At 57.1% G+C, this 24,735-nt stretch overlaps 1 protein-coding gene across 3 annotated transcripts in view; it reads left to right on the top strand.

Moving 5' to 3' along the window:
• The window catches only part of CD82 (CD82 molecule), a 56,375-nt gene that overhangs the window by 22,690 nt on the left and 8,950 nt on the right, over positions 1-24,735 (top strand). For all 3 annotated transcript variants that reach the window (XM_027562598.1, XM_027562600.1, XM_027562597.1), the window contains exons 2-5: positions 7,917-7,999; positions 13,811-13,883; positions 18,851-18,975; positions 19,122-19,196. In XM_027562598.1, the coding sequence (XP_027418399.1) occupies positions 7,937-7,999; positions 13,811-13,883; positions 18,851-18,975; positions 19,122-19,196 (336 nt within the window). In that variant the 5' untranslated portion in view covers positions 7,917-7,936. The remainder of the gene's footprint in view (positions 1-7,916; positions 8,000-13,810; positions 13,884-18,850; positions 18,976-19,121; positions 19,197-24,735) is intronic.

Here is a 24,735-nt window from a genome sequence, read left to right as displayed (position 1 = left end):
TGCTCAGTTGCTCAGTAGCATCCAACTCTGCGACCCTAAGGACTGTAGCCCGCCAGGGTCCTCTGTCCAGGGGGATTCTCCAGGCAAGAATACTGGAGTGGGAGTATACTGGAGTGCCATCCCCTCCTCCAGGGGATCATCCCAACCCAGGGAAGGAACCCAGGTCTCCTGCTCTGCAGGCAGATTCTTTACCATCTGAGCCACCAGGGAAGCCCTAGCCAGTTAATGCAAAGAGCCAACTCACTGGAAAAGACCCTGATGCTGGGGAAGACTGAGGGCAGGAGGAGAAGGGAGCGACAGAGAATGAGATGGTTAGATGGCATCATCAATTGGATGGACATGAGTTTGAGCAAGCTCCGGGAGTTGGTGATGGACAGGGAGGCCTGGCGTGCTGCTATCCATGGGGTCGCAAACAGCTGGACACGACTGAGTGGTGGAACAACAGCAAGAGACCCGCAGTTGCAGGATCAAAGTTGGTTTGCCTTATCCCCTCTAAGGAACTGTTCCTGACTTCCCCAGATATTCCTTTCCTTTCTTTCTTCCTGCAGATACGCACGGAAGGCTTACGGTGTTCCAGGCACTGTCTGGACTGTGGGTTGCTGGGTAAATGAGAGGGATGCAGCCCCTCCCCTAAAGGAACCATATTCTACTAGAAGCATAGAACTAACAGAACCATGTTCTGTTCTAATGGGGGCTCCAGTCATGGTAGCAGAGCAGCAAGGTGACTGCGGTGAGCAGGGCCATGTGACGGGCCCAGGCGTCCAAGCTGCGCCAGGGGACTCCCCGACCCCACACCCAAGAGTCCGATGATTTGACTGGGGCAGGGGCCAGGGGCTGCATATTAGCATATTTTGATTCCCACACGCAGCTGGAGTTGTGGCCAGCCAGCCGGCCAGCCAGGCGTGTAGATCAGGTGTTCAGAGAAGGCCTCTGGGGGGAATACCTCCGCCTGCCTAGGGGAAGGGAGGGAGCCCACTCTGTGGGCAGAGGGCTCCTGGCACAGGAACTGAGAGGGCAAAGGCGCTCGGGTGGGCAGGGGCCTGGTGTACAGAACAACAGGAAGGAGCGGCCTTAGGAACAAATGTGTGATGGGGAGGATGGAAGAGGGGAGGGACCAACCGGGCGGGGCCTCACCAGCCACGTAAGAGTCTGGATCTTACAGCGAACACCTCGGCTCCATCACCATTGGAGGGTTGCAGGCCAGAGAGTGACAAGATCTAGTTTGCATTTCTCAGAGTCCTCCCTGCAGTGGGCATGATGGCCTGACGAGGGCAGGAGGGGATCCTGTGAGCAGCCAGGGAGCTGCACTGGTCTAGGTTGGAGGTGGGATGGGGAGCTGGGAGGGGCAAGGGTTGGAGGAGACCCATTCCGGCTGTGGGATGAAGGAAGGAGGAGGAGACCCGAGTGTGGCTCCGGTGTCGTGTCTGAGCCAGCTGGTGGGTCGAAGGGCCGTTCATCTCCCCGTCTCTGAATCCTGCAGCACTTAGAGTTCAGGACCCCCGGTCCCAGGGGACCAGGAGCCTTGGGCTTGGCATTTCCTGAAATGTATTCCGTGCGATGTTAGGCTGTTGAGTGATAGATGGTTTTCGGTCAGTGGTGTTTACTGCCGGGTGTCTTGGAGACGCTAATAGCCTAATGTGACCCTTGGGAAGAATTGGCACTCCATAGACTTGGTGACAGGGGAGTCTCTAGTTCCGAACGGCCTGTCTTCTAGGACTTGTATTCCGAAGAACTACCCTGGAAACTGCCTCTGCTCTGGTCCCAGCCTGTCACTTGACGGTTGAAGAGGCAGGTCTGGGGTTGGGGTAGGAAGGACAGTCACCTGTGCTGGGTCTCAAGCAGGGCGTCCCTTCAGAGCACGCGCCGAGCTTAAAGCTCCAGACTTGGGGCCTGGAGGGGCCACAGCATCCCCCTCCCCCGCCCCGCTTGGTCTCCGCAGGGCTGTTCAGGGACATCTGGGTTCCAGGGTCAGGCCGCGGGAGGGGGGTGGGGGGGCACGGTTCCTCCTTCATCAGGTGCAGGATAAACCTACCTCCCACTCTACCAGGGTGAACTGGGGCCCGGCACGGACGAGGGGTTCTCTTAAAGAAGGGGTTCTTCCCCACGGGCTTCCCCCCCACCCCCGGGGAAGGCAAGGGAGCCGTGACTGTGGGTCCTGGCATGCAGAGCTGGCCCTGAGTGCCGCCCCTACACATCCCCCTTGGGACAAGACAGAAGAAGTCTGAAAAGGGAGTCTCAGCTGACTTAGGGGCAACGGATCTCAGGCCCCCTTCGAGTGACTGAGCATCTGAAAAGTCCTGGTTTTCCATGTGCAAGTTCCTTCCCCTCCCCTTCACCTCTCTATCCACCTCTCCCCACCCACCCCCTCTCCGCTCACCCCTCCCTCCATCCACTCATCTGTCCATCACCCACCTATGCCTTCACCCATGTACTCATCCCTCCCTCCCTCCCTGCATCCATCTAGTCTCCCATTCAGCAAATTTTGGATGAGCCCACTTTGACCTCATAAAGGATACATCACCTTTCCCCTCAAGATATCACAGTCCTTGGGGAGATGGACAAATAAGCAGAAAGTTACTGTACAGCTTCATGAGTTATAATAGTAACCTCCATTTATTGAAAGCCTCCTTCATGCCAGGCATTTGACCCACATTATCTAGTTTAATCTCTGGGCAAATCTGCCAAGCGGGTTATATGTTTCTTCTTCTCACAGATGAGCAAGGTGAGGTTCAGAGAGGCTAAGTCACTTGTCTGAGGTCACACAGCCAGGAGGTGATAGAACAGCGTTCAAACCCAGGCAGTCTGATGCCAGGACCTGTTGTGGGAACTGCTGTAGTACCCAGTGCTGCTGGAAGGAAGCAGCGGGGAGGGCTCCTAACCAGCCTGTGTGTTAGTGGGGAGCGGGTGGCGGTGACGGTGGTGACAAGGATGGCCAGAGTGGGTTTCCTGGAGGAGGTGGATGTCTGGAGTGTCTAAGGATGAGCTGGAGTTAGTAAAATACCGGTAGTGTAATAATTTCATTGTACAAACTGATTTGGTGTAGAATTTATGTATTTGGTCAATTTAAATTGAAGTTGCTTAGAAATGGTCCGTTTCCCTGCTCTAGAGTATTCCATGAAATCAGCAGCTCCTTCCTGCTGCTCACAGAGCTGTCAGTGACTGTTCCGGAATTTTCCAAGAGATGGGCTTGCATCTCCTTCCCTTGTTTTGTGACTGTCAAGACATCCTCGCAGGAAAGCATGAGCAGACCTCCTCGTGTTTACAGAAAGTGTATACAGGAAAGCCTAACATCGGGAGCCTCCCTCTTTGTCTAATTTGATGTGCAAGTGAAACGCTCACCCATCGCTTCTCGGGAAAGCGCTGATGAAGACGCTTCCCCAGCTCCAGCTCATCCAGCCCTGACTGTGCCAGGCGCTGACCTCGCTTTTCTTTATAACACGGGCTTCCACTGGGCAACGAGGCCCCGGGAGTCCCTTCTCTAGCCGTGCATTGACAGAATGAGGATTTGAACCCTTGGGGGATCCTGCATCTTCTCCTTCCTGATTATTTACTTTCTGCCACCCAGCTCGCTCTCCACCAAAATCCCAAGCTATCAGCAGTCCTGGTTCTTGCCGTCTCTTCCAGACACGTGTGCGTGTACCGTCTGCTCCCCTGAGCCAGGAGCCTTCAGTCTTCTTCCGTAAAAGGCCAGGCAGGGGATGTTTCAGGCTCTGCAGGCCAGTGGTCTGTGTCACAACCAGTCCACTTTGCCATTTCTTGTGATAGCTGCCATGGGCAAATACATAAAAGGGTGGGCATGGCTGGGGGCCAGGACAACTTTATTTATTTGAATTTCGTGTGTTACAAGATATTCTTTTTATTTTTTCCCACCTACTCAAAATGGTTCCCAGTCAGGGAAGGTATGATTTGGGGCTTCCCTAGGGGCTCAGCTGGTAAAGAATCCGCCTGCAATGTGGGAGACCTGGGTTTGATCCCTGGGTTGGGAAGATCCCCTGGAGAAGGGAAAGGCTACCCACTCTAGTATTCTGGCTTGGAGAATTCCAGGGGTCACAAAGAGTCAGACATGACTGAGAGACTTTTCTACTTTCTAACTACTTAAAAATGTAAAATCTGTTCTTGTGAGCCGTACAGAATCTAGAGGGTGGGTTGGATTTGATCCACAGGCCCTAACTGGCCAATCCCTGCCTTACACCAACCCTTATTCTTACCTTGTGGATGAAGAGACTAAAGTTGAGACCACTAGAGTGTGACCCCAGACCCTCGGATTCCGACTCTGGGGTCTCCTCAGGGCTTGGTGGTCATTGTGATCTCACTGAGGTTGATGTCACCCTGCATCAGGGGCAGCCTAGGTGTGTCCCCAGCCTGAGCTGACTTCCTGCCCTTTGTGGGGCCACCCATCTTCTGCCCAGTATGGAAGACGTGTTCATCTCCTGCTCCCAGCTTCTGTGAGGGGTAGTGTCAGCACTCGCGGGGCAGAAACACTCTGTATCCTGGATCTTGGCCGACAGGTCCAGGAACCACCCATCACCCCAGGCTCTGATTCTCAGCCCCTTCTCTTCCCTCAGATGAGTCTCAGGTAGTCTCTGGGCTTTCCCTGATTGGCCAACCTACCTGTCAATCATGGGGCTGCTTGTTTCAGCACCTGAATCCACCCAGCTACTTCCTGGAGAGGAGGAGGTGGCCTCAGGGGCCAGGAGGCCTGGGTTCTGTCCTTGCTGGTCCATGTACCCTTGACCTTGGGCAAGCTCCCTCACCCCTCTGAGCTCCAGTTTGCTCATAGGATGCTGAAGGGCTTACTTTGCCGAACTCCTAGTATAATTTGAGTGCATGAAGAGAGACCAGCGAGGTTGCCTGTAGTATCAGGGAATCCCAGCCGAGCAGCCTCTGCCTCCTCCTTGCCTGCAAACCAGAGCTCCTTTTAACAGTGGCCTTGGTCCTCACCACCTACATAATGGAATCCCAGCCATTCCCAGAGGCCCCTTTCTGCAGTCAGGGCCACTCCTGGGAGGCAGCGCTTCACAGCCCTTGGGTCTGGACCTATCGTGTGTGCTACGTCGCTTCAGTTGTATCCGACTCTGCAACCCCATGGACCGCAGCCCACCAGGCTCCTCTGTCCACGGGATTCTCCGGGCAAGAATACTGGAGTGGCTTGCCGTGCCTTCCTCCAGGAGATCTTGCCGACCCCAGGATCGAACCTGCATCTCTTACGTCTCTGGCACTGGCAGGCGGATTCTTTACCAGAGTGTTAGTTGCTCAGTCGTGTCTGACTCTTTGCGACCTGTGGACTGTAGCCCACCAGTCTCCTCTGCCTGTGGGATTCTCTAGGCAAGAATACTGGAGTGAAAATGAAAATCAGTCTGTCCAACTCTTTGTGACCCCATGGACTACACAGTCCATGGGATTCTCCAGGCCGGAATACTGGAGTGGGTAGCCTTTCCCTTCTCCAGGGGATCTTCCCAACCCAGGGATCAATCCCAGGTCTCCCACATTGCAGGTGGATTCTTTACCAGCTGAGCCCACAGGGAAGCCCAAGAATACTGGCTGCTGCTGCTAAGTCGCTTCAGTCGTGTCCGACTCTGTGCAACCCCATAGACGGCAGCCCACCAGGCTCCCCCGTACCCGGGACTCTCCAGGCAAGAACACTGGAGTGGGTTGCCATTTCCTTCTCCAATGCATGAAAGTGAAAAGTGAAAGTGAAGTCGCTCAGTCGTGTCCCCATGGACTGCAGCCCACCAGGCTCCTCTGTCCATGGGGTTTTCCAGGCAAGAGTACTGGAGTGTGGTGCCATTGCCTTCTCCCAAGAACACTGGAGTGGGTAGCCTAACCCTTCTTCAGTGGATGTTCCCAACTGAGGAACAGAACCGGGCTCTCCTGCATGGCAGGCAGATTCTTTACGAGCTGAGCCATCAGGGAAGTCCTCCTTTACTGCTAGTGCCACGTTATAAAAATCAATAAAAAGCAATGCCACTCTCATCAAACAGAGTGGAATATGGTGGTTCTATGGCTCAAATACCACACCACTGCGTAAGGATCACTGTGACTCGGGCAAGTTAGTTCACTTGCCTCCACCTGCCCCCGACCCCCGCCAGAGAGGAGGACCCGCCACACTAAAGGGATGACACACTCCGACAGCTGCCCGGAGTCGGCGCTGTTCATGGGGAGGCCAGGTGGCTGTTTTTGTTTAGTCGCCCAGTCATGTCTGACTATTCGGCGACTCTATGGACTGTCCATGGAATTTCTGGGGCAAGAATACTGGAGTAGATTTGCCCTTTTCTTCTCCAAAGGAATCTTCCCGACCCAGGGATCGAACCCAAGTCTCCTGCACTGGCAGGTGGATTCTTTACTGCTGAGCCACTGGGGAAGCGCCGGCCAGGTGGTTACTCTTGTCTAAAAATCGCCCCTTTCTGAATATCTGCAATCTTGCAAGGCTGCCCTGGAGGCCCAGCCTGGACGGAGGACGTGAAGCCAGAAAGGGTAGAAACTCCTTTCCCTGTGCAACAGCGCCGGCCAGCATCGATTGCCAAAGGAACGACCGTTTCCACACTTCTCCAGTTTCACAAGAATCAGCCAGCGTCCCCGCTCCCCGAAGTGGTGGGGTTCTTCTCAGGAAGGGATGAGTTAGCCACAGGCGGCCTGGGGCTGAGCCTGGGGCTGAGCCTGGGGCAGCCCCTCTGCCTTCACGGGGAGGAAATTCAAGCAGGGCCGTGGTTGGCAGGAAAAGCACGCCTCCTTCGGCGAGAGGCTCTTTCTTCTCTTGCTGTTTTGTTCTGTGCCAGTTTACCAAGTGCCTGTGGTTGTCAGGCGCTGCCCTGGGAGGGGAGACAGAGGACAATGGCTCTCCTTCATGGGGACACCCCCAGCAGGCCTTCCTGGGGCCAGGCCTGGCTTCAGGATCTCAGATCTCTGGATCTCTTGACAAGAGGGGAACCCTTGTTTTCTGCCCCTCTGGGCCTGGAGGAGGCCCCAGGTGGAGTTACTGAGGCTGGACTTCCCTGGCTCTGAGTCACTGCTGTTCCCACATTTCTCAGACCCAGGCCTTGGACGCTGGTAGCCTGGAGGAGTGTTCAGTCTAATATCCCCCTGTAGCACTTGAATTCCCATAAGTCTTTATTCAGCTGTTGCTTGCACGCCACTTGGGATAGGGCACTCACTACCACCCAGGTCACCGTTTCCTTCCTCGGACGGCTTTGTTCCATGTTGTGCCCGAATCTCCCCCTTAACTCCCCTACTCCCGTCCCTAGAGGTGTAGAAAATTGAAGCTGAGCTCCCATTTGGCAAAAATGATGGATTAGACCAGGGTGAGGGGACCTCCACGTGAACGGGGAGCCGCAGGCTCAGGATGGCCTTTCAGCCTTGCAGGAGGAAGGGATGAAGTCCACGCCTTGGGCCCTCTGTTCCCTCTGCTCCGTAGCTGCTTCTCCCCACCCTCCACGGGGCAGTGGGAACAGGGTCTGGTGCCTACTCCCCCACCCCCAGGCCAGCTCGGCCCCTGCAGCTGTCCCAGGCCAGCTGTCTCAGCCCCAGCTGCCTCTGCTGGCTCCCTTGGCCCCGTGGGGCCTGAAGGCTGGCTGTTAGGCATTCTGGTTGTGTCTGACCTCAGGGAGCCTGAGGGTTATTGTTGGTAACTTTCCTGTAGGCCCAGCCCTGGTGGAGCGGCTAAGCCAGACCCTAACTGCCACCCACACCCTCACCCCACTGCAGTGTGGCTCTGAGTCGGTCATCTAACCTCTTGGCCTCAGGGTCCCCTGTAATAGGACCTGATGTGTTAGCACCTACCTCATTAGGTTGTGGCGAGGGTGAGCTGGGGTGATCGAGGGTCAGTGGGTCTGGGGTGTCCGTCAGCATCAGTTCCCTGTCCTCCCCCCAGCTCAGGTCCTGCGCAGCACTGACCCACCTGCCGTCTCTCTTCTGCCCAGGGAGCTCCAGGACCGACAGGATGGGGTCAGCCTGCATCAAAGTCACCAAGTACTTCCTCTTCCTCTTCAACTTGCTCTTCTTTGTAAGTATGACCGGCGCCTTCCAACTGCCTAGGAAAGACACTCTCTTCCTGGGACATCCCAGTCCAAGACCTTCCAGCCTGGGGCTGGTGGTGGGGTGTGGCGGGGCTGGGGCCTCAGGCAGATTGTTGGAAATGGAAGCAGGTGGGGGTGGAAGGAGATTCCCAGCGTTCCCAGCTGGCACGGAGGCAGAACACTGGGCCCCTGCCCCAGTCTTTCCCTCTCCCGGAGCTCCGCCGAGGCCACAGGGCGGTCTGGGTGGGAGGTGGGCGTGGGGAGAGCGGCATCTTCCTTGTCCGGTCCTGACTCCCCATCCTCCTCCGCCAGCTCTGAGGAATCTGCCTGCGGCAGGTCTGGGTCTCAGCTGCCCCACCACACCCCCACCCACACGGTGAGGGGTGTCCCCCACTGCTCCGAGCTCCCAGAGGGTGGGCAGAGTGAGGACACCGTCGCCCCTCCCCAGGCCCACCCTCCTCTCGGGCCAGGAGCCGCCCAGCTGTTCGCTCCGTGCATATCTGGAGCTGCTTTTCCCGGGGCCTTGATTTTCCTCTCTGGTCTGGCACAGGAGGAGGACTCCTGCCTTGGAGTTGCCAGGATGATGGAATGAGTGTGTGTGTATGTGTGTGCATGCGTGTACATGCTTATGGGTGAGTATGTGTGTGTGAGTGTATGTGAGATTATATGTGAGTGTGTGTGTGTGTGCATGCATATGTGCACACACTTATGGGTGAGTATGTGTGTGAGTCAACGTGAGATTATGTGTGAGTGTGTGTGGGGGTATGTGAGCATGTGTATGTGTGAGCAAACGTGGGTGTGCATGTGTGGGTGTGTGAGTGAGTGTATGAGTAGTGTGTGAGAGTGTGAGTGTGTGATGGGGGTCGGGGTGGGTGGAGAGTGGACTGGAGACCGTTAAAGGAGTAGAGCTGGGGGCTGTGGCCTGGGGTGGGTGGAGAGTGGACTGGAGAGACCGTTAAAGGAGTGGTGCTGGGGCTGTGGCCTCTCATGCTACTGGTTCACCCGACACTATTAAAAAAAATCAAAATGTTTATAGGATGTTTATTATGACTCAATTTTATTTTTAAAAAGGTATATATATATATATGCATATTTTTGAGAGGAACAGAAAATACTTCTGAATATTCATGTTGGGATTCCTGAGATTTTTGGTTTCATTCTTTTTGCTTCTCTGCATTTTTCAAATTTTCTACAACGCATTCCTTGTGGAAAAAGTTTTTTTACATTACAAGTTACACAGGAGTATGCTGCTAAGTCGCGTCAGTCGTGTCCGACTCTGTGCGACCCCATAGACGGCAGCCCACCAGGCTCCCCCATCCCTGGGATTCTCCAGGCAAGAACACTGGAGTGGGCTGCCATTTCCTTCTCCAATGCCTGAAAGTGAAAAGTGAAAGTGAAATCGCTCAGTCGTGTCCGACTCCTAGCGACCCCATGGACTGCAGCCTACCAGGCTCCTCTGTCCAAACCAAGCATCATGCTAAACTCCCTCTCATAACTTTAACCCAAAACATAGATGTTTACAGGTGTATTGCTGGCACACATGCATGCACACACACGTACCCACATGCACCCACACACGCACATACATGAACACACGCACCCACACCCATGCACACAGAAGCACACACAGAAGTGCACACACACATGTACCCACACATGCATGCACACACGCATGCACACGCGTACCCACACCCCCACATACATGTACACACACACCCACACCCGTGCACACAGAAGTGCACACAGAAGTACACACACGCGCACACATATGTACCCACACATGCATGCACACACACATGCACACGCGTACCCACACACCCCCACAATACATGTACACATGTACCCACACCCGCGCACACACATGTGCACACACATGTACCCACACACCCACATGCATGCACACACACATGCACACACGCGTACCCACACACCCCCACACAATACTTGTACACATGTACCCACACATGCATGCACACACGCATGCACACACGCGTACCCACACACCCCACACATACATGTACACATGTACCCACACCCGCACGCACACACGTGCACATGCATGTACCCCACACACCCACATGCATGCACACACACATGCACACACATGTACCCACACATGCATGCACACACTTGCGTGGACATGGACAGCCCTGGTGCTGCCTGCCCTGCAGCGGGTCCACCCTGGCTCTGGCCTACCTTCCCTGCCTCAAGGATGCTGCTGAGGCCGCCCTGCTGCTCCGGCCCTCCATTGATGGCCGCAGGGCCTGGGCACCTGAGTTTCCCAGCTCAGCAGTCAGGGCCCTCCCGGCAGGGCCAGGCTTCTGGAAATCGGCTGTCTGCACAGCCCGAACCACGCCTTCCCTGGCAGGCACTGTGCTCCCGGCTGAGGCCCAGCTCTAAGGGCCAGCCAGCCAGGATGAGGGGTGGAGTGTGGGAGCCGGTGGTTCTGTCCCTGGGGCTCTCAGGGCCTGAGTGGGGAGTTTGGGCTACAGGCTAGGAGGTGGCAGGGCCTGGGGACGCAGCCCCCCATGCAGCGGGAGGGAGGGAGGTGGAGACTTCATGGAGGAAGGGAGAGGGGTTGAGGGTCTGGGGCCAGGGTGTCCCTTCCACTCCCAGGCTACCTGCGGAACCAGAGCCTAGACGAGCTTCCCTAGGGCCGCGCTCTGAGGGTTGGTCTCGCTTCGTCTCCTCCCAGCTGCTCCAGGACACTGGCAGGGAGCAGGTATTCCCTCCCCGGGTGCCAGGGCCCAGGAGGGCTCATCAGGATATGGGGGGGCTGTAGTGGGAGAGAGGGGGAGCTTTTTATCTCAGGAGGGTGAGAGAGAAATGAGAGAATGAAAGGAGACAGTGTGTGTGTGTCCATTTACCCATCACTCGTCACTCATCCACCAAGGGTACACTTGACAGCTCTGTGTATTCAGACCCCGTCCTGGGTGCCAGGTAGACATTCACTTGGTGGAAGAGCCGTGGCTTCTGCGCTCGGGGGCCTGTGGTCCGGGGAGTGATGGACTTCCATCAAGTACCGGCTCAAGTGGACAATAGTACTGCAGTTGTGGGAGGAGCTGGGCCTGAAGGACATGGTCCCTAAGAGAGCAGATAACAAGGCAGCCGACCTCATCGGGGCAGTCAGCAAGAGCACCCTGCAGTTACATATGCGGCCGGCAGGACCACAAGTCCAGCACCGGGGGAGTGGGTCCCAGCGAGCCTCTCTCAGCTGGGCAAGCAGCCCTTCCAGGAAGGATCTGGGTCTGTGTTTCCTGCACAGCGGGAAGCGGTTACGTGATTGAACCTGTGGTTTGGCCAAATCTCTCTGGCTGCCGTGTGTTCTCACGTATGCACTCGGGTCCACGTGTACACCCTGGCCTACCCCCCTTGTGACCCCAAACTCCCCAGGAAATTACCCCAGCATCAGCTTTTCTCAGATCTAAAGAAACTTTGAGGCCGCGGGTGCCGTGGCCTTTCTGCAGGTAGGATGCTGGCCTGTGAGGTGCCTGGCCCCTGCCAGGAGGCTCTGGTGGGTCTGGGGAGAGGTGTTCATGAGGCGTGTGCCCCGTGGCCCCAGTCTGGGTTCACAGAGGAAGGGGGTGTCCTGGCCCCCTACCTGGCCTCGTTCCTGGCTGTCCCGTGGCCTGGTGCGGATCCAGCAGCACCTGGCAAGCGGTCAGGCCGTAGTCCCCAGACCTGCAGAGGAACCGAAAAGATCGTACCAGGCGCTTTACTCGCTGGGCTCCTGGAGGCGAGCTGAGGAGCCCAGCTGGGCAGTCTGGGATTTTACTCTATTGGGGGTAAAATATTTGCCCAGAGGGAATTTTCCGCCCTGTCTTGCATTCTCTGTTTGGGAGGGCAGTTCTTCCTGCAGCCCTGCCCATGAGTGCAGGTGAGCAGACCGGGGCTGCTTCACGTGGGTGTGAGTGCAGGGCAGACCCCGGGCCAGCCATGTTGGGGTGCGGAAGGGTTCAGGAGTCTTTGGAAACCTAACTGCCAGGCCCTGTCAAGCCCACCTTCCTCCCAGAGAGCTGTGTGGTCTGAGGTGCCTGCCACTTACGGGTGGACACTCGCCCACCCCACCCCCCCTCCACCCCCAGGGTCCCAGGAGTTTTCCTGTTTTCAGGGACTGGCTTTCTGGGCCGAGGCCCAGGACAGACCCCCAGAATCCCTGACCCTGGTTTGCTGCCACGTGACCAAGCTGTACAATCAGACCTGACATTGAGCCCCTGATGGGTGAATTGGGGGACCTCAGGCAAGGTCAGGACCCCAGTCTCCCCGTCTGTAAAGTGAGGACAATAACAGGGCCCATCTGATAGGGAGAGAGGAGGCGACAGGTGAGTTGCTGGGGACAGATGTCGGGGGGTCATTGTTTTTTCCACTTCCTGGCCGCAGCTGCTGTTGTCTTTAAGGGGTGTTGCCTCTAAGGGTGAGGCGAGCAAGGTACTTGCTTTGGGGTCGGCAATAGCCCACCACATTGGGGCCCTGGGCCTTTTCAAAAGGCAAAAGCAGTTAACACCAAGCCTGTCTTTATTTATAAAAGATTGATATTCTGTTCATCATGCATTTTTTTCCCCATGAGGTTTCGTTTCTTAAAAATGGTCTCTGTGAACTCATTTATCTCAGTTACTGAGTGGTTTTGGTGTCCCCTGAGTCACAGTTCACATGTGAAGCAAATGCCCCATTCACCTTACCCAGGGCCCCAGCTTTTTAATAATTGTAGAGCAAGACTGACGAAGCCCCTGGGGCCAAGGGGCTCATCCCAGGCTGAGGGTTTTATCAGCAGCTGCTGGCCTAGCCCCTGAGATTATGGGATGATGACTGAGGTGGGAGCCCAGGGCTGGTGGTAAAGGGACATGGGGACGCACTGGGACCCTGAAGGTGGTTTATCCCCGAGGTGGACCCAGGCCAGGCCCCAGGGGAAGGCCAGTCTTGCAGGGTGATGCGTCCCCTTACGGGAATCTGTGCTTTGGCCCAGACTGTGGGCCCCTCCCCACGCTTAGCTGGCTTGATGGGAGGGTGGATCCTGGTGGCGGTTCCACCTGGGGAGGTAGGCTCAGGTTGTGGGTCTGCCCGCTGGTGCAGGGAAGGGAGGCAGGAAATCCCTGGGCCTGGGCCTACAACGACCACACCCCACCACACACCCCATTCCTTTCCTTTTCTAATCTTGTATGTACACAGTCTGGTTCATGAACTCAGTCCCTTGCTGAGTCCTCTGCCCCTGGTACAGTAGGTGCCCAGGTCCACAGGCTGCATGCAACCCAGCCCTGCCCTCAGGGAGCTCACAGTCCAGCCAGAGGGATATGCGGCAGAGTTAAACCCAGTGGGTTTAGTGGGTTTAAGAAGGGTCCGATGGTGGTTGCCCCGCAGTTGAAGCCCCTTAGTTGGCTGGGGGTCAGGAAGCCTCCCGTGAAAAGTGGTCTTGGAGCCGAGAGATCTGAAGACAGGTTAGGCTTCGATGATCAAGTCCGCGGAAGGCTCCACGTGCCCCGGAGCCTGGCTTGTTTGGGAAGCTCCCAGCCCCCAAGCTGGGGAAGGGCCAGGAGATAAGTAGGAGGGTCCCCCTGGCAGGAGGCGGCACCCCCAGAGCCGGCACCCTCGGTTTGACCGCACACAGAGTAGGATAGGGGAGAGCAGAGAGAGGAGGGACTTCCCACTCCTGGCCTGCTCTCTGGATTGCTGGAGTTGGTTGCAGTTGGGGTTCGGGGCTTGAGGCCACCCTGACATCCTGGGCTGGGCAAAGATGGATGTGGTCCCTCCGACCCGGGGGCAGCTGGGAGGGGACCCCATTAACTGCCCCTTTCTTCTTCCAGGTCCTGGGCGCGGTGATCCTGGGCTTCGGGATGTGGATCCTGGTCGACAAGAACAGTTTCATCTCCATCTTACGTAAGGGTCCCCCTGCTCCTCCCTGGCCCAGCTGCCTCTGAACGAGGGGTGGGGCAGCAGGTGGGGCTGCTCCCACAAGTCCTCGACCCTCCCTTTTTCAGCTGCCCTCGGGGCCTGCCTTGCCCAGGTCCTGCTGCTGACCACTCTGCACCGCCCCCCCACCCCCCCCACCCCCCCCCTCCCCCGCCCCGGGGCCTCTCCGCAGGGGTTTTCAGAAGGAATTTTCTCTCCCTCTCCAAACAAAGCTGCTGTTGTCTGGAGAAGGCTGGGGGATGAGAGAGGCTTGTTCTCCATCCTGGCCCCTTCCCTCTGCCCTGACCTTGAGAAAGCCTGTTACCTCCTCCGTGCCTCCACTTGCCTGCTCAGCAACACATGGGCAGTGGTGCCTCCCCTTCCTAGTTCAGAAGAAAAGCCAGGAGTGGCAGGTCGTCAGGCACGCATGAAGCACCTGCGACGTGCCTGGCCCCGGCCAGGTGGGCCAGGCAAGTGTGGCGATGAGGAGGCGCCAGGCCAGCGTCTACCGCTTGTGGTCACAGTGTGCCAGGCACGGAGCCAAGCGTTTGGCATAGATAAACTGCCTTAACCTCAAGCAGCCTTGGGCAATAGGAACTTCCCGCCTTTCAAATGAAGACTCAGAGAAGTAACATCCCTGGCTCAAGTTCACCCAACCTCAGAGTGATGGGTGTGGGACTCGGACCCCCAGAGCTTTGGTCCAGATGGTAGGGAAAGCTCCTTGTCTCCCTCTTGAAGCTGGAGGGGAAGAAGCCCAGGGCTCCCCTGCCAGGACGTTAGGAGGCCTTCCTGGTGCTCTCGCCGCCTCCTCCAGGAAGCCTGCCAGGCTTGCTGAGCTCGCCTCCAGTGGACGTCCTGAGGCGGGAGGGAGGCAGAGAGGGGAGTCCAATGCCACGCCCCTCAGTGAGCGGGTCCTTGGCTCACTTCCCCTCCCAGCAGCTGCCCGAGGCAGCAGGTTTGGACTCAGGCCCGTGACAGCTGCTTGATTTGAATGAAACGGAACCAGGCTAGGATGGGTGATGGAGGGGGCCCCGGGGGCTGTGCCTCCCCTCGGACGCGAAGGGAAGGGAAGCAAGGGTGATCCCCCCTCCACCATATCCGCTGCTGTCTGGGACTGTCAGTCCTGACTTCTGCTGGGGGCAGGGCGTGGACGGCTCCCCATCCGGGGGCTAAGGTTTGGGTTTCCTGCCACAGTCGGGTGCCCACACCCCCAACACCCTCCCTGCGAGGAGGATGGGACACATTCTCCCTGGCCGCGCTCGCTCGGCCCAGGCTGCCTGCTTCCTGGGCCGTGGTGCACACTCAGCGGGCACTGTGCCTTGGGGCAAAGTCTCAGGGCCCAGCCGGCCCACTGCGTTCCTGCCCTCTGCACCCCGCCTGCCCGGCGCTCCCGGGGTCCTCCCTGTTCAGGGCTGAGAATCTCAAGTTGGCCAGGCTTTGGAGGCCCCCTGGATGCACCCGAGTGATTTTACAGATACCGAGGCCTGACCCCACCCCCAAGGGATCTGACTCCAGGGGTGTGGGTGGAGCTCCAGAGCACCCCCTGAGGCTTTTAAAAATCTTCCTAGGGGGTTTCCTGGGCAGCCAGAGTTCAGAAACGCTAATGTGTTAGCCCAGTCACTATGTAAACTGAGGCTCAGAGAAAGGGAGAAAAAGACTTGCTAAGAGTCTCGCAGCAAATGAGAGTCAGAACCGGGAGCCCAGGGCCTACTGTGTGCGTGAGCCCAGAGCCTGCGTGACACGGCTCTCCTCTTACCTAATTGAGTCCTCACTGGGAGTCCCTGGGGCTGGGCATTACCAGCCCCATCTTACAATGGAGGAAACTGAGGGGAAAGGTAGACACTTGTCCAAGGGCACAGCTAGAGGGTGGGGGAAGAGGGATGGGAACCAGGGGGCATGGCTCCTGAGCGCCCCCCTCACCCCCTACCACCGGGCCCCGCAGCACGCCCCACATTCACAACGTCAGGAGCAGAAGCCAGCACGGCGGGTCAGGACTAGAGCACCAAGCCCGATGCCAGGGTTCCGGTCCTGGCTCTGCCATCTACTGGTTGTGCGATCCTGGGCAAGTTACTCCACCCTCTGTACCTCCTCATCTGTGATATGAAGGTGATAATAGACCACGTCATGAAGTCCATCCTGAGAAATTAGGCAAGTTAATGTCTGAACGAATTTGGAAGGGTTTCTGGTAAACCATAAACCCTGCATAAATGATTGTTAAATCAGTTTATAATACCATCTGATCCTCAGAACATCTTTAAGAAGCCAGAATTACTAGTTTTATTTCACAGAGGAAAAAAAACAAACAAGCCAGAAGCCCAGAAAATGGCCTGCCCACACCCCACAGGGGTCAGAGCCATTGGCAGCAAAGTTGGGGGTAGGTAGCAACCGACTTTGTGTGGCCCTTGGGCTCTTTGGGAGGTTTGGGCTACTTCCTGCCCACTTCGCTGGTACCTCTGAGACCCAACAAGACCAGAGGATGCCAGTCTTGGTGCATAGGGCCTGGGCTATACGCGTGCCCCCTTCCTACGTCACGTGGCTCAGATCAGGAGCAGGCCTGAGGCCCTGGAGGAGGACAGGGACTGACAAAATGTTCCGGGAAACAGAGACCTCGCACCTCGGTTGGTCCCCCAGGAGAAGGCCCCGAGTGGCGGTGGCGGCGGCGGCGGGCTCTCAGCCCCCAGCCTTGCCCCTTGGGCCCCGTCCGCAGCCTCCTAGCTGCTCCGGGCCCCGACAGACGGATCAGGGTGTGGAGCCACCTTCTCTGGGCCGTGGCAGAAATTCAGCAGGCTGGTTTGGATAAAGGGCCTTCTTCAGGGCTGGCACACCGTGGATTTCCAGGCAGTGCCAGTTGATGTCGGGAGGAGGAGGATTCACTGGGAGGGCTTGCTGAAACCCAAACCCAGGAAGTTTAAGAAAAAGCAACATTTGACCGCCTCCCCACTGCTCTTGTTGGTGGATGAGAGCCCAGGCGGTGAGGGCCTGGAGTAAGAGGGAAGTCTCCTCACTCACCCCCTCGGGGCCTCTGCTCAGCTTCTCCGGGTCTCCTTTAGGGAGCTGGGTGGGGCGGCCGCCCTGCCCTGATGCCTGAGAGTGAGGTGGGCTGGCCAGGGCGTTTCTTCAGCTCCAGAACCTTCTGTCTGTGCCCAGGAAGTGGGGCTGGATCACCTGCTCCTACCCACCCATGCGCCAGCTTTGTGGTGTTCCTTAAGGGCCCCCGCGCACCCTCCATGGCTGAGGTGGGGACCTCAGCCCCTCTGAGGTTCGCCCCCACCCTGCCAGAGTCGCTGTCAGTCAGCCCGTTGGCAGCCCTGGGCGCGCCCAAGTCATTGGGAAAGCACGATGAACAGGCGGATTCCGGGTCATCTCCTGCAAAGTCTGCCCAGCTGTGGTGGACCCAGGAATCTGCATCCCCGATGGCGGTCCTCCTGATCTGCTGAGGCTCTCGGGGTTGTTCTGTTGCCGTCTGGAAGCTCTGCCCACCCCCCACACACCCTGAGGGTGCTTCACCAGCTTCCCTGCAGCGCCTGGGGCTGTCAGAGGACAGCGCCCGCAGCCCCCTGCCCACAGGAGGCGCGACCCCCGGGCCCTCCTGGCACGTCACAGCCTCGGGGTTTGGAGTGGACTCCACACACCCCACACCTGGGAGCTGGAGGAGGGCGTGAGCTCTTCCCTGCGTGATCTCTTGGGATTCTTGGGAAATGCTGGTCGAGATTTCTGACCTCCATCCGCCCGGGGGTGCTCCGTCATGGCCATTAGGCACCGCCCCCCTTCCCCCGCCCGGCATATCCCCTGCCAGACTCCTCTCTCTCTCACCTTCTTTTCCGTCTTCCCGTGCCCCAAGCTTCCTCCCGTCTCAGACGTGTGCCGTGCTCACTTGATCTTAGCCAGCCTCAGTGTCTTCATGGCCTTTCACACCCCTCACCCCGCCACACGTCACTTCTGTGGGTGGGGATCTCAGCAGGTTGACTGGCCGCTGCATACCTAGCATTGGCGTAGCGCCTGGCACTCAGAGGTTCCTGGTAAATCTCTGTGGGCCAAACAAATAAAGGAGAGAAACGCCTGCATCAGTGCGCACGGCCCGTGCAGAAGTGGAAAGAGCCTGGCGTCGGGAGTCTGTTGTTGAGTCGCTCGGTTGTGTCAGACTCTTTGCAACCCCATGGACTGCAGCACACCAGGCTTCCCTCTCCTTCACTCTCTCCTGGAGGTTGCTCAAACTCATGCCCGCTGGGTCAGTGATGCCATCCAACCATCTCATCCTCTGTTGCCCTCTTCTCCTTTTGCCTTCAGTCTTCCCCAGCATCAGGGTCTTTTCCAGTGAGTCTCTCTTTGCATCAGGTGGACAAAATATTGGGTCTGCCCATTCGCAAATCCCAGCTCTGGCCCTTGCTGATGTGCCTTTCTGAGCCTCAGTTTCCTCATCTGTGAGATGGGTGTGCTAGTGCCTGCCGGGCAGAGTTCTGGCAGATGTGTGAAGCCCTGAGGCATAGTGAGTGGGCAAGAGGAGCCACGCTTGTTGTTTATGGACATGGAGAAAGGTGGGCTTCTGCGTCCGTAGCCCCAGCAGAACCTGCCAGTCTGTTTCGTTAATTCAGCAAGTGACTCATACAGCACTTTGCTGTGCTGGACACTGTCCCGGGGGTGGGGTTTCAGCAGGGACCTGTCCCTGCCCTCATGCAGCTTACAGGCTCCTAGGAGTCGCAGACGATGAGCAAGAGAAGTCAGTAAAACTAGTCTTTTCAGTCCCCTAAGTGCTAAGGAGAAAAAGGAAAGCAGGGAGGGGGCGGGGCACACATCTAGGGGAGGCCACTTCCAAAGCAGGGGAGGGAGCAGGTGCCTGGCTGGATGGCTGACCCCAGTGTCCCGACCCCACGGCAGGGATGTGGCTGCAGCCCTGCCCCGATTTTGCACTCAGCAAGGGCGAGACAGGCTGAATCCAATGTCCTTCTCCCCCGCAGAGACCTCCTCCACCTCGTTCAAGGTGGCGGCCTACGTCTTCATCAGCGTGGGGGCCCTCACCATGCTCATGGGCTTCCTGGGCTGCCTGGGTGCCGTCAAAGAGGTCCGCTGCCTGCTGGGGATGGTGAGTGCGGTCCCCCCAGCACTACCCACCCAGCGCCCCCATCTCATCCTGCCCGGGGGGCCCTGGCCCAGTCTGGGTGGGGGCATCCAAGGGGAGGGGGGCGTGGTGGGGACCCTGCTGACTCTGTGTCTGCTCTGCACCCCCAGTACTTTGCCTTCCTCCTGCTGATCCTCATCGCCCAGGTGACTGCCGGGGTCTTCTTCTACTTCAACATGGGCCAGGTGAGCACCGCCCCGACCCCGGCCCCACCCTGACCTGGGCTGGACTAGCCACGTGGGTAGGGAGTGGGGGTGGGGGTGGCTTGGGGGTGGGGGACAGACAAGAGGCCTCGTGGTTGTCACAAAGAAACCCAAGTGGGGAATTCCCTGGAAGTTCGGTGGTTAAGACCCCATGCTTTCACGGACAAGGGTGTGGGTTCAATCCCTGGTCGGGGAACTGGGATCCTCCAAGCCATGTGTCGCAGGAAAAAGAAAGAAAAAAGGAAACTCGCAGGTGCCAGGTCAGCCTCCAGGGCCTCCGGTTCCCTATGGTTGCATGGCAGAATGCTAGAGGTGGGTGGGGACAATACAGGGTGGGTGGAGTCGCTGCTGGGCCCAATATTGACTGGACCCCACTACTTCCTAGCTGTGTGGCCACTGGCAAGCTGCTTGCCTCTCTGTTCCTGTTTCACCTTCTGTAACAGGGGAAATTAATAATTTAACTCTCAGGGGTGCTGCAATGATTCAGCGAGATTATCCTAGCAAAACACTTAGCGTAATTCTCAGCATCTCGTCCGCAGATGAAGCCTAGGGAGGAGACGGCCCATGAAAACGTTATTCCCATGTCAGAGGGAAGATCTTCAGTATTAAGGAATAGAAAATCAGACATACTGGGGCTTAAACTCTAAGGATGTTTGTTGTTGATTTAACCAGAAGTCAGGTTTGGAAGCTCCAGAGGCCCTGGTTCTGGCTGTCTGTTCAGCACGCTCATCATGACATCTTTCCTCCATCATGCCACTTGTCTCATGGCCACAAGACGGCTGCCACAGCACCAGGCCTGACATCTGTGCTGCTCTGGCCAGGAGAAAGGGAGTGGGGCAGTGCCAGCCATGGCCATCCCTTTTATCCAAAAAGCAAGCCGCTGACCAGTCTCCTCCAGACTGAGTTTTAAAGGCACTCCTAGCTTCAAGGGAGGCTGAGAAAGTGAGTAACCAGCTTTCAGCCTCTAAAGACAGAGACGCAAGAGAGAAGGGGGCTCTCTGTTGGCCACTGGGTGTGCCAGTTGATTGTGACTGTCACGGTTAGCATTATGGAGCACCTGCTCTGTGCACTTGGTATTTTCTAGAAGCTTTACACACATTATCTCGTCTTGTCCTCCCAGCAGCTCTACTGTGTAAGTCTTGTGTTGATGGGCTGGGAAGCAGATGCTCAGAGAGGTGATTAACAACGACAGCATCAGTAATAGTAACGATAGCCCCTTATCCCTAATCCCCACTGAGCACACACCAGATACAGGGCTCAGTGTCAGCCACTTTCCATGCCTGCTCTCCCTGAGCCCCGCCTCCTCGTGCTCCAGGTGAGGGCTGAGGGCATACAGTGGCAGTAGCCAGGCCAGGTGAGGGCCCAGGCACCACGCGGCCAGAGTTCACCCTGGGCCCAGCTGAGGCTGGGTCCTGCCTTCCCTCCAGGACCACAGTTCCCATCCACCTAGGTGAGGGCCCAGGCGCCACGCGGCCAGTCAGAGTTCACCCTGGGCCCAGCTGAGGCTGGATCCTGCCTTCCCTCCAGGACCACAGTTCCCATCCACCCACAGGGCTGGCAGAGCCAGTGGCCATGTGGACTCCTACATGTTACCACTTTGAAGGTCAAGTTGCCACAGATCCTTCTTGGAAGGAAGTTGAGAAAACATTACAGCAACGTCATCAAGTAATACTTCATAGAATTTAGAACAAGCCTGGTACTAAACGCTTTGTATATACTGCGTTTATTTGTTCCTCATAGCAAGCCTTTGAGGTCATGGGTATGAGTACCCTTTTTCAGATGTAAAACCCAAGCACAGAGAGGTTAAGTCACTGGGCCAAAGGTCACACAGCTAGTAAGTGGCAGAGCCAGGGTTTGAACCCAGGCCATCTGGCTTCCCCGTTCACACTGGTGAAATTTCCATTGTAGTGGTTCCTACCTGAGTCAGCTTTGCTTATTTATAATCTACCCAGTCTGTTTCCTAGGAGCAATGGCGCTAGCTTCCAACGTAGCCACAGAGCAGCTAAAATCAATATGAGGAATATCAGAAGACACACTGGGAGAGAAGAAAAACATTATTTCTGATCTGGGGGACAAGATACTCATGGGAGCTTAGAGCTAACTTGAACACTGAGCTTCCTGGCAGCCAAAGTGAAAGGGAAAATAGCAGTTTGGTAGATGAAAGGAAGTCGGCTTGGTTACCATACAGAAAGCCAATGTTGAGGGAAGGGAAGCTGCTCTCCCAGTTCTTCATTCCCATTGTGTGGCACTTGGGGCTTCTCTGGGCCCCAGTCAGTGGCACATCACCGAGAGAGGGGATGAGGACGGGGCCACAGTGAGCGGTTCCTGTGACGCAGAAGCTAGTCAGACGGTGCTGGGCAGGCTGCGTCTTCACCCTCGTGTTGTCCCATCTCACAGTAATGAAGACAGTGTCCATCTGTGAGCACCAGTCACGTCCCAAGGGCTGAGCTGGTCGCTTGACACTCGTTTTACTTTTACTGGCATTTTCAAGTTTAAGAAACTGAGGCCCAGGAAGGCAGTGACTTTTGGCCCTGGTTCTATGCAGTTCAAATGCGACAGAGCGGAGATTCCCATCCACTCCAACCCAAGGCCTGTGCTTCCCTCTACTTCCACGCTGCCTCCCTCTAGCTGGCATAATCTGCTTGGCTGCCAACCAGGAGCCATGCCCCAGAGACGACGTCCAGCCCCAGAGCCGGGCTGGTTTGGAGAATCAGCTCTCCTGACTCTAGTCCAGGCTGTCTGTGTCACGGTACCCCACTGTCCCCTTCTCTGCCTCCCTCAAGCCCCCAGACTCTACACTTCATGCCCCCAGCCCCCAGCCCCAGCCCACCTCCTCCTCTGGAAAGCAGGGGGAAATTTCCTGGCTTCACCAGGGAAGTTCTGGCGCCACCCGATCGCCCGAGTTGGAATGAATGATTTATTTTTTCTTCCCCAGCACATTGTAAATCCCAGTGGAAGACTAAACATGCCCTTGGTGGTGTTTATTCCTGCAGATGAGGCCCAGCTGGGGAGGTGGGACTTGGGTGAGCCTGAAGGAAAAAGGCTTTTTTGGAAGGCGACGGGCCCTGTCTTCCTCCCTCTCCAGGCCTCCTGAGCAGGTGGGAGGGACTGAGCCCCTGGGGTCTCCCTGAAGTGGTCTCCAGTGTCCTTCCTCCCAGCAGCCACTGTTCCCAGGGCAGCAGCAGGGGAGGCTTGGCACCTTGAGCAAAGCATGGGCCTTCCAAGCTGTGGGGTCTGCTTCTGTCAATGGAGGAGGATAGACCTGGTTGGCTTCCCCTCAGCCCCAGGGTTGCTGGGAGCCCAGACTTCAAGGCTTGTAGAAAACACAGGTGTGTTGGCCCAGGGCCTGGACCCCAGAACCAAGCTGCCCATGCGGGAGCCCCGCTCTGAGACCCTCGTCAAGTTACTCAGCCCCCCTGTGCCTCAGTTTCCTCCTTTGTCAAATGGCAGTGATCCTACAGGTCCGCTCTCCCTAAGCCATAATTCCAAAGTCCAAAAAACACTTCAGAAATCCAACATACCACTCACAACTCATTTGGTGGCAAAATCGAACCCGGATGGAAATGAGCTTGTTGATGGCCTTGGCTGACCCCCTTCAGGTGCCCCCAGGAAGTACAGAATGGAAGAGATCATGGGGGTGATATGCAGCCCTCCAGCCCTGCCTAAAATCTGACCGTTGCTCAGTGCCGGGGCGCACTGGCCCCGAAGGCCACCTTATAAGTGGGGCACCAAGGGTGGAGGCGTTGACAGATGGGAAGGGCCTAGTGTCTGCCTGGCCCAGGGCAGATGCGGGCTGGCATCACTGCAAGAGTTGCTATTATCGTCACCGTTGCTGACTTCACCAACGCCTCGTAAGGGCTCAGTGAATGGGCAGCTGTTCCTATTGTCAACAGTATCAATGCTCAAATTAGCAAGGGCTGTGGGAACCGGGATTTAGGTATGGAGTTAAGACTGCTCTGGCTGTGTCCTTGTCTGATCATTACCCAGCCCCCCTTTAGTGGGAAAAACTCAGGTCTGGGTTCTGCCGTTGCCTGCTATGTGACCTGGACATGTTACTCAGCCTCCCCGAGCCCCTGGTGACCTCTTGGGCCATTCCCAGCTCTGTCACTCTGGGTTGCTGGCTTGTTCTTTCCGGGTGGTGGAGGGTGGGCAGGGGTCAGTGCAGGAGAGGGTGAACTAGTAACCGGTTCCCAGAATGTGCTGGGTGCTGGGCTGGGTGCGCCCACACAGGCCGTCCCAGTGACCTGCCTGTGTGAGGCCACTGAGGCTCTGAGAGTTTCCTCAGGGGGCTTCCCTGGGTGGCTCTGACGGCAAAGAATCTGCCTGCAATGCAGGTGACCTGGGTTCAGTCTCTAGGTCGGGAAGGTCCTCTGGGGAAGGGTATAGCAACCCACCTCGGTATTCTTGCCTGGAGAAGTCCATGGACAGAGAAGCCTGGCAGGCGACAGTCCATACGGTCGCAAAGAGTCAGACACGACTGAGCGACTAATACTTTCACTTTCAACTTGAGCAGAAGGCCTGAGGGCTGAGAGCGTGAGGGGAGGGGCTCGCGTGGTCTGGGTGGCTGCCGGGGCGGAGGCAGGGGGCTGGTGGTGGTGACAGGGGCTGAGCTGGACTGCTGTGTGCTCTGCATAGAGGGTGGCCGGCCAGGAAAGCCATTATTCCCTTCCTCCTCCTTCCCTCTCCCACGCAAGAGGCCCACAGTAGCCAACCAGCCAGTGCCCATAGGAGGGAACACACAGGTGATTGTACGAGTTCCTTGAGGACAGCGTGTTCTGTGAGACAGCTCTCCCTGCCATGGAAACTTCCTGATTCACTAGCTTGGGTTTCCACGGCCACAGGGAGATGGCTGGAGTCGGGACGGGGGTGGAGGTGGGGGTGGTGGGGACCTTTCTCTTCCCTTTCGGGAAAGGGGAAGAAGGCACCCAGACTGTCCTTCTGGAGACGAGTGGGCAGACACTCTCAAGGACCTGCGTGTCTGGCTCCAGCGCCTCACTGGGGCCCACCCTCAGGGAGCCTATCGTGGGGGGGCGGGACAGATGTACATGGCGTGGCCCCCGGCTGAATTCCTCAGTAGCTGGTTGTGTAGATTGCAGCCGGACTTTCAGGAAAGACCTAGGTGGCCACTAAGAGCGAAAATGCTACCCCCTCCACATCTTCCAGGCCGAAGGGTCCTCATTTCTTACCAGGTTCCCAGGATGAAGCCTCAAAGCGCTTGGCAACCTCTTCTGTGTACAGGGGGAGGGGCCGAGAAGGTGTGGGTCCCTTTCGTTGCACAGGGACCCCTCATTGTGAGAGGCAGTTTGGCACATAAGAGCATGGAGAGAGGGCTGAACACCATCCCAAAGAGGCTGCAAAGGAGCCTGGAGATTTACCCTGGGGAGGAAGGGGTAAAGGGAGATGAGGTTGGGTCTCAAACATCTGAATGACGTTTGTCCTGGGAGAGAACGATTCGATTTGTTCTGTCTGGTCCCAGCTGGGACTTGGGAGGGAGATGGAGGATGGAAACCAATGGATAGAA

This window comes from Bos indicus x Bos taurus, chromosome 15 (genome assembly GCF_003369695.1).
Source record: "Bos indicus x Bos taurus breed Angus x Brahman F1 hybrid chromosome 15, Bos_hybrid_MaternalHap_v2.0, whole genome shotgun sequence".
Taxonomy (NCBI): Eukaryota; Metazoa; Chordata; class Mammalia; order Artiodactyla; family Bovidae; genus Bos; species Bos indicus x Bos taurus.
This window is presented reverse-complemented; position numbering and strand designations above follow the sequence as displayed.